General features: G+C 42.7%; 1 protein-coding gene across 4 annotated transcripts in view; it reads left to right on the forward strand.

Moving 5' to 3' along the window:
• Positions 1–13,904, forward strand: part of hao2 (hydroxyacid oxidase 2 (long chain)) — a 48,163-nt gene extending 34,259 nt beyond the window's left edge. For 2 of the 4 annotated variants that reach the window (XM_088353281.1, XM_088353280.1), the window contains 7 exons: positions 1,461–1,613; positions 3,304–3,455; positions 4,708–4,991; positions 8,257–8,475; positions 9,711–9,869; positions 11,665–11,734; positions 13,710–13,904. In XM_088353281.1, coding sequence (XP_088209407.1) covers positions 1,461–1,613; positions 3,304–3,455; positions 4,708–4,991; positions 8,257–8,475; positions 9,711–9,869; positions 11,665–11,734; positions 13,710–13,765 — 1,093 coding nt within the window. In that variant the 3' untranslated portion in view covers positions 13,766–13,904. The remainder of the gene's footprint in view (positions 1–1,460; positions 1,614–3,303; positions 3,456–4,707; positions 4,992–8,256; positions 8,476–9,710; positions 9,870–11,664; positions 11,735–13,709) is intronic. The other 2 variants (XM_088353282.1, XM_088353283.1) reach the window with 2 other exon arrangements.
• Positions 13,905–14,655: the final 751 nt, after the last annotated feature.

Consider the following 14,655-nt stretch of genomic DNA (forward strand, 5'->3'; position numbering starts at 1 on the left):
CTTAAAAGGTTTACAGTGCTTGGCGATCAGCATTGTGGCCTCGTAGCTCGCCTTTGTAGCATATTCGTTGGACTCTCAAGGTCTCATGATAAAGCACCTCTGTGCTGTTTAAACAGCTTCCAGTTGCTTCACCTTTTCACGGCGTCCGTTTCCAGTTCGCTTCTTGTAGTCAGCATGTTTGGTCTGGCAGTTTCTTTTGATAGTATATTCTTTGAGAACCGCCACTGTGAGGCAGACCCTGTTATTTCAGAATTTGGTGAAAAAAATACTCCAATTTACGCTTGTCCTGGAAGCTGCGGTGTTACAAGGCTGAAAACTAGCGCGGACACAAGCCGGAATTTGAGAGTTTTTAATTGGGGAACAAAAACAAAAACGGTTCAAAAACAAGCGGCGGGTAAAAAGGCAAAGTCTTCCAAAATTCAGGCTTGACTGGTGGGCGAGGTGCGGCAATCTTCATAGTTCAAAGCAGAAGATGGCTGCTTTAAACTACTAGAGTTAATGAACACCCTGCGTACTCAATTAGCCATTCAAAGACTACGGCGCCCTCTAGCTGGTGTAGATGAGAAAGACCCTCACAGTGGGCCCTCACAGTCAACTGTCCTTTTTTATTTACAGTCACCATGTTGGGTGAGCTAAATTTCTCATAGAAAGCCAAGGGCAAGGTGGTCATCATCTGGTGAAATGGTGTTTTTTTTCATCTTCGGTACAAATTGATTTTATTCTGACGCCACTAGAATTTTGATGACGGCCCGTAACGGACCCCCGGGCCAGACTTTGAGCGTGTCTGTTTGAGTCGATGGACATTTATTGACTTCGGTAGTCGTGTAGTTTAGTAAGCATTGTTTTTAAGGAGATTAGATGTGGCACTCCAGGACACACGTGAAATAAAAGACTTCAAATTGTACAATTAAAAATTGTGTAATGTAGGGCTGCAACAACGTATCGATAAAATGGATTAAAAGCGATAAACAGGTTGGTAAGCGTCAACAACTAATTAGATCATCGATTCGTTGCATCATGTGAATTATGAGCCACGAAGTCAATTAAAAAAAAAAAAAAAAAAAAAAAAAAAAAAAGCTGAGATTTGTAGTACCACTTTGGTCTGGTAGAGGGCGCCAAGACAATTTTTATAAAAAGGTTCTCTTACTTTTTTTATGGAACATTAAAGAGTATCTTACATATTGTCAGGTAAATAGCATATATTTGTATGTATATTGTTTCTTGTCAAGTCCATTGAAAAAATACTTTTTTATTGTTTTATGTTACAGAATATTCTGTACATTTATTTTCTACCTGTCCAAAACTTGAATGCAGTTAAGAATGGTTTTCATGGATTCCTCGATCATGAAAATAACAGTGAATTGAGACCCTAGTACAATGATATTAGCAACTACATATTTCCACAATAAGATGAATATTCTGGGCTCACGGTTGTCATCCCGTTATGTTCCGTCCCGCAGAGAAGGTGGTCAGTGTGCCGAGATGACCATGGTATGCCTGACGGACTTTGAAGAGTATGCCAGGGAGCATCTTTCCAAAGCCACGTGGGACTACTATGCCGCCGGAGCAGACGAGTGCTGCACACGAGACGACAACTTGCTGGCCTACAAGCGGTACCGCTTTTTTCTAGATCAGGGGTCGGGAACCCGAGGCTCGCGAGCCGTGCGCGTCTCTTCTCATGAGTTTGTATGCCCCGGAGAAAAAAATCGAACCTGCGCAATTTTTTGAGGTCTTGTTAAATATACGATACTAACTGCCCAAAGGTTTCGATCCAGTATATATAAAGGACATCATTTGAACTACAGGTTACAGTCAAGGTGTCGCACCAACAGACTCACTAAATAATCGTTTCATTTGAAGCTCATCAAACAATCTGTTACGGTCTGGCATACCTCCCACCACCAGAGGGCCCTAACTGGGGTTTTGAACTGGGCAGAGGTGTGTCCAACAACACACCTGTTTAGCAAGCTTTGTCTAGTAATTTTGAGTCTTGAAAATGACGTCATGTTTGTTTAGTTTCTAGTTTCTTTGTTACTCCGATCCTCACATTTTACGTCTCGTGTTTCAGTGTTTTTAGTTTGGAATTTGTCAGGTTTATTTTGGTTTCTGATTTCTTGTTTGGGCATTTGAGTAAGTTGCTTTGTGCCCACTTGTTTGTTTGGTACATTGGTCCTAATTTTCGGAATTAAATATTTCAGAGCAGCCTGTGACATATGCCCCAGAAATATAAACAAAGAGCAGAGGAATCTTGACAAGAGAGGGAGAAGCTGTTTATTGATGTTCATCAGTGTCCAAACAACGTTCTCATTCGTCTAAGAGACAATCAGTGTTCTTATACCCACCAGAGCGAAAACATCAGAAATATCACATGTTCCTTAGTGCGTCCCCTCGCGTTGACGCACTTGTTTTTCTCAAAATAGATGCTACCAGGAATTGACAATGTTTTTCCTTAGAATGTTTTCGTCCTCTTTCGATTCTCCAAAGTTGCAAAATTTCCAAGGAAATCGTTGAAGTCGGCCCGACACAGCCAAATTCCTATCAGCTCGCAAGGCGAATGTTATTATTAATAACACTCGCTGACATTTAAAATCGGGAGAAAAAATCCTGGAATTTCCTGTCTTAAACAAATGTGTCCTCATTATGTCAAGCTCCGACTCCATTAATCTACAACAAATGCCGTCCTTGATTTCTACGCACCCCTGCCTTCAGTTCCTGCCTCCCCCCATGGGCCCATCATCCATAACCAATACTTAACACAAAGTTAATTGTTGAGACACTTTATGATGAAAAGCCACAAAACAAACTTTGAACGTTAAATACCCAAGGGTCTCTCAAAGCACCTAGAACAAGTGAATTGGGTGAGAGAGCGGAATGGTTAAGGAATGCACTTCTATCTTCCCAGCGCTGACTGCACCAAAGGGAAGTCGGTATCCTCGTTTGCAGTATTTTGTGATGTTTTTACAACAGAACTTTGCTCGCACCTGGTATTGAAACGATTATCTAGGTCAAAAATGATGGTCAAAATGAGCCCCAATACTCTTGAATGAGGATTTTTAAGCGGTATGATGATACGGCATTATTATTATATCCTAGATGTTATCAAATCCTCAAACATCAGACAGTGAAATCAAATTTTCTGAAGAATTAGCTTTAGTTTGAAAAGCCGGTTTGGCTGTTTTGTATATGGTGTGGTTCTCTCTCAGAAAAAAGTCCAAATATTTTTGCGTTTATGGTTCTTTGGGTTATAAAGGTTCCCAACCCATTTTAGATTCTTATAGTACTTCATGTTTTCTTGCTTCCCAGGATACGCCTGAGACCTCGCATCTTACGCGACGTTTCGGTGAGCGACACCCAGACTACGGTGCAGGGCGCGGAGATCAGTTTCCCGGTGGGAATTGCACCCACCGCCTTCCACTGTTTGGCTTGGCATGAAGGAGAAATGGCCACGGCCAGAGGTGGGTTACACGTGATCACCACTGTCATGTGCCAGCAGGGGGGGGGGGGTCGAGTTGGGATCGACGCATATGATGCAGAGGAGGTAAACCAGTGAATGCTAATGAAGGGTTGCAATGCACAGCAACTCGGCCCTTGTTTTGCTGTGGGCTTAATGTTCGGTGTCAGGTTGGGAATAGTGAAGGCAAATTAATGTTTGGTGAATTTGAGGGTGATCTTGACTCTAGTCACCTTCCATTAAAGAGAAATGGCTTCGCTAGATAGATGGATAGGTAGATAGAAATATCTTTAGTTAGATCTAGATATAGATCTTTAGTTAGATTTTTATTTAGATCTAGATAGAAAGGTGTATAGATAGATAGATAGATAGATAGATAGATAGATAGAAAGATGGATAGATCTTTAGTTAGATCTAGGTAGATAGATCTTTAGTTTGATTTTTAGTTAGATCTAGATAGATAGATTGATAGAAAGATGGAAATATTTTAGTTAGATCTAGATAGGTAGATCTTTAGTTAGATGGATAGATAGATATTTTGTTAGATCTATATAGATCTTTAGTTAAATTTTTAGTTAGATCTAGATAAATATATAAGTATACAGATAGATATAGATAGATAGCAAGATGGAAATATCTTTAGTTAGATCTTTAGTTAGATCTAGGTATCTAGATCTTTAGTTAGATATAGGTAGATAGATAGATAGATAGATAGATGGCTAGATCTCCGGTCGGCAAGATGACCAGGGGATGCAGTGTGTTGAAGCCGTGGTTGGCGTCTGGTGGCCGAAGGCTTTCTTTGAGGTCGCTGGCTGGATCCCACCGACATGGACGCTGGCTCTGCAAGGTTCTCTGGTTGCTTGTTAAGCTAGGACTTGGTCAGAAACCTTTTGGGTTGTTTACGGGCCAGGATTTGGTCCTGTGTCACTTGTATGGTTCGCTGGTTTCAGAGACTCTTTTGGCCTCTTGTAAGCCAGACCTCTTGTCCGCTCGCTGGCTTCTTTCAAACAGAAATGTGCGGTTTCAGGCCTTCTGGGAGACAGGAGCCTCCCACCCTTCTCACCTGCCTGTTTCTTTTTTTCACGATAAGAAATCTCCCGCCCAAGTGTTATCAGATTACTCAGTCACTATGAATAGTTCAATTAAAGCATAGTATTCAGTTTACCTCATTTCATCATTTTTTGGATATTTTTTGAATTCTCTACATAGCATTTTTGGCCTTGAATGAATAGTAACCGGGCATCTGTTCCTTCCAGCCACCGAAGCCTTAAACACATGCTACATCACCAGCACCTACTCCACCTGCTCGGTGGAGGAGATCGTGGCGGCCGCCCCCAACGGCTACCGCTGGTTCCAGCTCTACGTGTACCGCGACCGCAAACTGTCGGAGCAGATCGTGCATCGCGTGGAGTCGTTGGGATTCAGGGCCCTGGTGCTCACCGTGGACGTGCCGTACACCGGGAAGCGCCGCAACGACATCCGGAACCAGTTCAAGCTACCGCCGCATCTCAAGGTCAAGAACTTTGACGGAGTCTTTCAGGTAAAGGCAGGTTGGCGGGGTTTGTACCGGTGCTTGAGATCCCTGGAAATACTTCAATTCCAGGGTTGTGTTTTCGAGGTCAGGAAAACGCTTGAATTTTGGGTGAAATACTTGAAATAATTGAAGTTGTTGCCATTGCCATGTTTCTGTCAGAACCAGAACAGGAGGAGGACCCAGATGCGTAACATTTCTCACACAAGCTTCATTTAACACAAACGCCAGTGATTCGGCGATTGCTGGGCGGAAGAAGTAAGGCAGAAGTCTGGTTTGGAACAACAGGAAGCCAGAGGCTGACAAGATCGATACCAGTTACACGAGCAGATACCAGACAGTACAGGACAGACAGGATTTATATCAGATACAGGAGACTGGAGACAGATATCAGACAGGACGAGACAGACGGGATTGATACCAGACACTGGAGACTAGAGTCTGATAGGACGAGATGGACGGGAACGATACCCGATACTGGAAATTGTAGCAAGGTATCAGACAGGACGAGACAGACGGGATTGATATCAGATACAGGAGACTGGAGTCAGATATCAAACAGGACGAGATAGACAGGAACGATACCTGATACTGGAAAATGTAGTAAGGTATCAGACAGGACGAAACTGACGGGATCGATACCAGACACTGGAGACTGGAGTCCGAAAGCAAACAGGACAAGATAGACGGGAACGATACCAGACACTGGAGACTGGAGACTGATATCAAACAGTACGTGATAGACATGAATGATACCCGATACTGGAGATTGTAGCAAGGTATCAGACAGTACGATTCAGACGGGATTGATACCAAACACCGGAGACTGGAGTCAGATATCAAACAGGGAGAGATAGAGGGGATCGATACCGGACTGGATACACAAGCAGGATACCGGACAGAGTCAAAACAGAGCAGAGGTTCGTTGACGAACTGACAAAGGGTGAGTGAAAGCACTGAGCTTAAATAGGAGGGAAGCCAATCAGTCAACCAGTCGCAGCTGGCGCAAAACAGGTGGGGCCAATTGGGGTCAATGGGCAACCGTGACAGTTTCTTGGCAGTCTGACTTTGTAGACTACGCAATAATACAAAATATTTTTTTAATAAGTGCGTGAAAATGACCCAGACAGGCCTGCTCCGGTGGCTTGTCATTATAGCGTTGTCGTGTGAAGCGTCGACCGCCCCCTACTGGTCACACCTAGGAGGACAGCTTTATTTAGAACGCCGACTCTTTTGGCTCAGCTCACTCAACTCAGATTTTTATGTTTTTATAATGATATATTCTCACTGATATTAAAACATTGTGCACCAAATTATTTAATAACTGTAGCAAGAATAAAAATACTGATCAATAAAGCCGGTTTTAAGATCATCAACTCATTTAAATTATCAGAAATTATTTCATAGTATATCAGAATGATATTTATACCCAGCACCAAAGTTTGTTGCATTATCTTTTCTTGCGTACCCTAGCATTACGCAGAAACTGCTCTTTTTTCCCTTACTTTGTTCCATCCTGCTTTTTTTCAGCAGAAGGACAAGGAAAAAGAGACAGGCAGACATGGCCAGGCAGACAAGGCCGTGGTTCCCTTCTTTGTCCCCGTTTTCTCAAGGGGGAAAGGCCGACAGGGCTTCCCTTTTAAGCGTGTGTGAAGAAAAAAGAGAGAGGGAGAAAGGGGATCGTGCCTCTTTTTTAAAGAACGTTGAGGGCGCTCCTTGGAGGCGTGTGGGGTCTAAAAGGTAGACCACTCACGTGTGGGAGAGCTATAAATTGGCTAACGGTAGAAGGAAATTCAGGCAAAGACTTATTTAGTTTTTTTACAACTGCAGCTGGAGGGGAGGGGGAGGAGCGGACAATTTACTCGCTCTCGGCTCGCTGGTCAAACTCCCTCTGAGTCTCCCGCTCATCTGCCGCTGTGTTTTATTGAAATCACATGACATGGAAAAGCACTGGTATGTTGAGACAAAGGACAAATGACCACCCTCCTGGAAAAGTACCAACACCTTTAAACAAAGACAGGAAGACTAAAGATACGCCAAAATAATCAAACTGATTAGAAATACACACCTTGAGTATATACGTTTAAGCCTACTTTACAAAGCGTGTCCGGTAACGGGTGGGACTTCCTGTTGATGCTTTTCAAAGTAAAGTTCTCAAATTGTGCATGAAGTGATCATGGGCAATATTTCATTTGGACACGCGATGAAATAAATCCTATGGCACGAAACATGACACGTATGCAAATCAGTAATCCTTTGATTACTAATGTTCACTTTGGATTTTGAAATCTTTCTTACACAGCTGTAGAATCTGGGCACATTTTGTGAATGAATTGTAGGTGTCAGGACCAGAACGGAAACAGGACCCGATTGCGTTACGTTTCTCACAGTTTTATTGGAAGAAAGGAAAGGCTTGCACCCACGATCTTGTGATCGTTGGACGCGGGAAGCAGGTCGCTTCGAACGCGGAAGTGGGACTTTCGTGGCATGCGATGGCGGTGTCGGGGACAGAAAAACAGGTCGATAGCTGGGACTGGAGAGCAAAAAACGTGGTCGAGATCCGAAAATGGTTTGAAGTCGAGAAACGGGAGCCAAAACAGGAGTGAGTCAGGGTCGAAAAGTTTGCCTAGCGTAAACTGAGGTTTGCAGACGGACTGGCAACCGGTGACAGAAAGATGGGGGTTTAAATAGTGACAGGGAGCCAATCAGAGTCTGAGGCGGGCGATGGCGGTGTCAGGGACAGAAAAACAGGTCGATAGCCGGGACTGGAGAGCAAAAACGTGGTCAAGATCAACATGAGTCGTAGCCGTAGACAGCCGGGAGCAAAACAGGACAGGTGTCGGGGTCAAAAAGGCTTGCCTAGTATTCACTGAGGTTCGCAGACGGACTGACAACAGGTGACAGAAAGGAGTGGGTTTAAATAGTGACAGGGCGCCAATCAGAGTCTGAGGCGAGCGATGGCGGTGTCAAGGACAGAAAAACAGGTCGATAGCCGGGACTGGAGAGCAAAAACGTGGTCAATCTCAACATGGGTCAGGTGACAGAAAGGAGTGGGTTTAAATAGAGCCAGGGAGCCAATAGGAGTCTGAGGCAGTTTGCGCCAGTAGGTCTTTTGTTCTGTTGGCTGTTGATGGTCGGAAAGGGCCAAAGGAAATGCCTTGCCAGTAGGGCAGTACCCTATATTAGATATGTGTATAGATTCTTGTCGAAATTCTCGTGTTGTATTTGTATCGAAACAAAGCTTAGGGATGACGGCAATATCTACGCCCACCAGGAGATGGCAGGCCCGGAAGAGTACGGGATACCGGCCAACACTCTGGACCCGTCTATTAGCTGGAAGGACGTCTACTGGCTGCAGTCCATCACGCGACTTCCCATCATAATCAAAGGGATCCTGACCAAGGAGGACGCCGAGCTGGCGGTGGAACACGGAGTTCAGGGAATCATTGTCTCCAATCATGGCGGACGGCAACTGGATGGAGGACCTGCCTCTGTAAGACCCGTTCCCGATTATTTTTCTCTTATTACGTTAAGTCAAGTTTATTTGAGTTGATCTAAAACCTACATGAGGACGAGGATGCCGTTATCCCCTTAACAGGATGACCAGGCCATAATGAATGTTGCAAGGGTGTCAAGAACCGGAACAGGATCAGGACCCAAACGCGTGACGTTTCTCACACCAGCCCTTTATTTTACAAAAATCGGAGTCATGCACGTTAGGCAGGGTTCTGGCGTGGAAAGACAGGAAGCCAGAGACCGACGAGATCGATACCAATTGCCCGAGTAGATATCGGACAGATGGGGTCGATACCGGACAGGACGGGAGAGACAGGATTGATAATGAAACAGGTTATCGAAAATAAACAGGACAAACTAGACGTGAACGAAACTGGAGAGAATAATAAAAAGGACAAAAATAGACGGGTATAAAACTAGAAACCGAAATTAAACAGGACAAAATAAACGGGAACAATACCAGACTGGAAATACCAACAGGAAACAGGACCGAGTCAAAACCCACGTCTTGCGGGGCAGAAGTTCGTTGACGGGCTGACAAAGGAAAAATGAGAGTACTGAGCTTAAATAGACAGAAAGCCAATCTGTCAATGTACTTTGTATTCCAGGATTGTACATCAGGGGTCTCAAACTCAATTGAGTTGAGGGTCTTGAAAGCTAGGGTCTGGGTGATGTTGGGCCAAATGGGCATTGACGTCAGTAATCATGACATAAACAAATAAGTAACCAAGTAAATGTGTTATTCAAAATGAGATCTAAAAAAAGGATAAATATGAGAATAAATCTGACAGGATGGTGGTTAATGTACTACATTAACTACAAATATTGAACATTACAGAGACCCTTACAGTTGAGTAGTATTTCCTTACTTCAAAGAGTTTTATCACATTTTGAACCATTCAACCCACTCAATTATTTGTAAAAAAAAAAAATAGAGGAGCTGCTAAAGTCTGGTCAGATGAGAATCAGGCCTAGAACTGATTACGTCTCCTCATGTGCTGAAATTATTGTCTATTGTCTCTTATTGTGTGTTTTATTCGTAGATGTAATGTGATGGACCTAATCAAATCAGGTTTGAGACCCCTGTTCTACACAGAAGTGTGAAAATGTCGTAATGCGATGACTGCGTACCCCGGGGGTCTTCTGTTCCACAAAATCTGGACTACGAATCCTATTCCTGACCTTTATTTTTCGGGTTCTATATCTGGGCAGATCGACGCCCTGCCGGAGATCGTGGACACGGTGCAGGGCCGCATCGAGGTCTACCTGGACGGGGGCATCCGGACGGGCAGCGACGTGCTGAAGGCCTTGGCCTTGGGGGCCAAGTGTGTTTTCATTGGCCGGCCTGCGGTGTGGGGCCTGGCATATAAGGTACGGTCAATCAAAATCTGCATAGGTATAGAGCTGCAACAACTCATCGATGAAAAGAGTTTTCAGCTCATTAGATCAGTTGTGTCACGTGGATTATGAGCCATGAAGTATGTGAAATCCATGAAAACTGAGAGTTGTAGTATCACTATGGTCCAGCAGAGGGAGCCATGACGGTGTTTGAATATATCATCACGAAACAAAGTTAACAATTTTCAAGGGAACAGAAAGTGCTGCAGAAGGACTGAGAAAATAAAACCAAAAAACAATGAATCAAAATAGATTTTAAAAATAAATAATAATACTAATGCTATGTTTAACTCTACACAAGGGGCATATGATACATCATCTTCATATTGGGAAATCTATATCATATTCAAAGATTATTCCCCCCAAAAACAAATTTGTTGACAACACTTTGAAAGTGGGTTTACATTTTTGATATTATTATGTGGATTAAAAAAAACTATCCTGCTCGTGTATCCAGTATCCAGTATCGATTCCGCCTGTCATGTCCTGTTTGGTATCTTGCTCCAGTCTCCAGTATCCGGTATTGACCCCGTCTGTCTCGTCCTGTCCAAAATCTTGCTCCAGTTTCCGGTATCGATCCAGTCTGTCCTGTCCTGTCCGGTAGCTTGCTCCTGTTTCCTGTATCCGGTATCGATCCCGCCTGTCTCGTCCTGTCTGGTATCTCGCTCTTTTTTCCAGTTTCCAGTATTGACCCAGTCTGTCTCGTCCTGTCCAATATCTTGCTCTAGTCTCCAGTATCCGATATCCATCCCGCCTGTCTGGTCTGTTCCAGTATCTTGCTCCAGTCTCCAGTATCTGGTATTAATCCTGTCTGTCCCGTCCCATCCAGTATCTTGCTTGTATATCTGGTATCCGGCATCGATTCTTTCTGTCCCACCTTGTACAGAATCTTGCTCCAGTATCCAATATTGATCTCATCTGTCCCGTCCTGTCTGGTATCTTGCTTGTGTATTCGGTATCCGGTATCGATTCTGTCTGTCCTGCCTTGTACGGAATCTTGCTCCAGTATCCGGTATCGATCCCGTCTGTTCTGTCCTGTCCGGTATCTTGCTTGTATATATGGTATCGATCCTGTCTGTCCCGTCCTGTCCGGTATCTTTCTCGTGTATCCGGTATCGATTCCGTCTGTCCCGCCCTGTCCGGTATCTTGCTCCAGTATCCGGTATCGATCTTGTCTGTCCCGTCCTGTCCAGTATCTGCTCGTGTATCCTGCATCTGGTATCAATCCCGTCTGTCCTGTCCAGTTTCAATCTCGTCTGACTCTGGCTTCTTGTTTTCCCGCGCCTGACTGCCCCATTCCCGTAAAATAAAGCTCGTGTGAAAGCGTTACGCGTGTGGGTCCTCCGTCTGTTTGGGTTCTGACAGGTAGACACTGATTCAAGAGTCAATATCAGAGATTTGGGATCAAATACAATAAAACAATTTGATTTTGATTTTGGCTCATGTCAGTATCTGATATGGACACTCCTATTTAAGATATCATTTGTCGTGGACGATTTATTAAATTATTTAAAAAAATTAAAATACATAAAAATACCAATAAATAAGTAAAAATGTGTTCAGGCTCATTTTGCCATTTTTTCTCAGATAATGGTTTCTTAACAAGGTGCAAGCAAAGTTATTTGGTAAAAGTGTCACCAAATACTGCAAACAAACTAAATGAACTACATGATCTATAAAGGCTAAGTTAAAATCTATATACGATTTAAAGACACAGTGTACAATTGACAAATATTCAGGATTCAATGATCAATTTCTTGTCTTTTAGGGGGAGGAAGGAGTAAGGGAAGTTCTGCAGATTCTCAACGATGAATTCCGCCTCTCCATGGCTTTATCGGGTAAGTGTTTGGAGGACGAGCGCCGGCACTAGTTCGCCCGTGCAAACAATGCTCCTCTAAGCTGCAACAAGCACACGAGGAAAGCTATCCTGCGCATAAAAATCGGGGATCGATATTGCTTAGTTAATTCACCGGCAAAAACTAAGCAGGTTCCCTCTGTTTGAAGTCAATGTCAGCACGAGATCGAGTAAGTGAAAGCAAAAATGGCAGTGAGTTATTGCGGGAGAGAGGCGGCAGACGGGGTGGGATGGGGGTTAACTATTATGTTTTCTATTATTTTTTAACACTAGGACATTTAAATATAGAAGAAAGTGGGGTTTATTTTTATTAATTAGCGATGTAACCTTTCTTACCGACTACGTCAATGTTGCCACGCAACGTTCCGTCTTTTTTTAGAGAAACGGCTCTTTCGGCTCGGCTCGCTAAAAAGAGTCGTCTCCTTAAGTACCCAAACGGCTCTTTAGATGGTTTTTGATGCTTTCATCCATTCCATTGTGAATAATTATGTAACATTATGCACAGAATTACTTTAAAAGGGGGACAAATAAGGTAGACCAAATAAAAAATAGAAACATACAAAAAAGTGAGAAAAAAAGAAAAAAAACAGGAAGAAAGGAGAAAAGGTAGGTAGGAATGTGACAAATAAAAGAAAACTAGAACACAAAAGATGAATAAATGCAAGAAAAAAGAAGAGAAAAGCTAGAAAAAAAATGAAACAAAAGAGGAAACAAAATTCAGTAAAAAGTGTTAAAAAATATAGAAGAAAAATCAGGAAAAACGACACTTTTTGGGGGGTCTATTTAGTCACTCTTGTGTTACATTCATACTTCCACTGAAAAGTGGGATTAAATACAGTTCCGTATTGTGTAACTCAATAAATCAACAAAATTTTAGTAGTATGTAACAAAAGATACTTGTTGTTGCGACAATGATTACATGAGATTTCTCTTTATAAAAGTTTTATTTATTTTTTTCAGAAGTACCTGACCTGATTTTTGGGTCTTATAGTTACTTGGCTAATCACTGGAAGAACAATAGAAGGATTTTTTTCTCCAAAGATTTAATTGTGCAATTCAGTTCAACACGCTAGAAAAACCCTGCTTTAGATAACCAAGCCCAAGGAATTGATTGTGGAACAATCATTTATAATGGCCATGATTGCCGATTGGAATCACCTGCGCCCGCTCATTCTGATTAGCTCCCTGTCACTTTTGAACCCAGTCCCGTCAGCCCCCTGTTGTCAGTCCGTCTGCGAACCTCAGTGAATACTAGGCAAGCCTTTTTCAACCCTGACTCCCACCTGTCCTGTTTTGCTCCCGTCTGTCTCCGGCGTCGACCCGTTTTGATCCTGACCACGTCTGCTCTCCTGTCCCGGCTTACGACCTCTTTTTGTCCCCAAATACGTCTACTCTCCCATTCTGGCTTACAACTCATTTCTGACTCCGACCACACCTTGCTCTCCCATTCCCGGCTACCGACCCGTTTTTCCATCCCCGACACCGCCATCGCTCGCTACGGAAGATCCACTTCCGTGTTCGGATCACAATCCGAGTGCTAGAGCCACTTGTCTTTCGTGTCGAGCGAACACCAGATCGTGGGCGCAGCCCTTCCTCTCTACTTTAATAAAACTTGTGAGAAACGTAACGCAACTGGGTCCTGTTTCCATTCTGGTCCTGACAATAATATACGGACGAAAGCGACAAAAACAATCTAAAGAGCCGTTTGGGTACCGAAAGAGCCGACTCTTTTTAGTGTGCCGAGCTGAAAACGCCGCTTCTCTGAAAAAGACACTAAGAAAAGTCACTTAGCGAGGTTGTCCCACCGTGCAGGCTGTAATTAAAAGAAACCACACTTTTCTCTCTATTATATTTTAATTGCTAAAAAATGATAATATTTAAAAGAAAAAAATCAAATTCCGCCATCTTAGAATCTTAAAGGGAACATTGCGTGGAACTCTTGCGTTTTATCGTTGCAGGTTGCCGGAATGTGGCGGAAATCAACAGGAACCTCATCCAGTTTTCCAGACTGTGACCTTCCCAGCGAGGGGACGGGAGATTTTTATCAGGGATGCACCGGAAAGAATATTTTGGGGCCCAAACTGAAATTCGGACTGGAAATCGTTTTTGTAATATTGGAAAATCTTATTCAAAAAACAAAAACAAATCAATGTATCGGCACTGATTTGCTAAAAAGGATAGAGTATAAAATATCAAGTACCTGCCAGGCATATTACTCTACGCTCATTTTCAGTGTTTTATCTATGAAATTGTAGAAAATCAACAAAAAATACATTCAAGTGATTTTTCTAATAATCCAGTCAGACAGCAAAGTGATAAAGGAAGAAGTAAAACTGTTGAGAGATCTAAGAGGCAAATAACACAAGCAATGTTCATTGTGCTTTGAGTAAACAGGGTTTGTACAGGTGCTTACAACACTTGAAAATGCTGTAATTTTGGGTGAAGTGCTTGAAAATGCTTGAAATGGTTGCCATGTTTCTTGGCAGTCTGACTACAGACCACGCAATAAATTGAATTTTTTTTAAAAAGTGCGTGAAAATGATGCATGTGAAGCGTCACTGCCTCCTACTGGTCACACCCGAGAGGACAGCTCTATTTAGAAATAATGCTTTTTTTGCTCCAAAACTGCTCCTTAGATTTTTATTTTTATAATGCATCATCAAAAATAATAGAACACGATGCACCAAATGATTTAGTAATTTCATATATTTTGCAGGGGATCCCTGAAAAACACATAAAATAAAAATTCAAATATACAGATCTACAAAAAAACTACAAAATAGAAAATAAATTTAGCTTTTTACACATTGAACAGATTTAAAGTTGAAAAACAACACAAAATCCCTGAAAAATACAAAACAATAAAAGGAAAATCTACAAAAATGAACTCTTCAGTGCTATAAA

This window comes from Urocampus carinirostris, chromosome 14 (assembly GCF_059441175.1).
Source record: "Urocampus carinirostris isolate Australia breed hairy pipefish chromosome 14, RoL_Ucar_1.0, whole genome shotgun sequence".
In the NCBI taxonomy this organism is placed as follows: Eukaryota; Metazoa; Chordata; class Actinopteri; order Syngnathiformes; family Syngnathidae; genus Urocampus; species Urocampus carinirostris.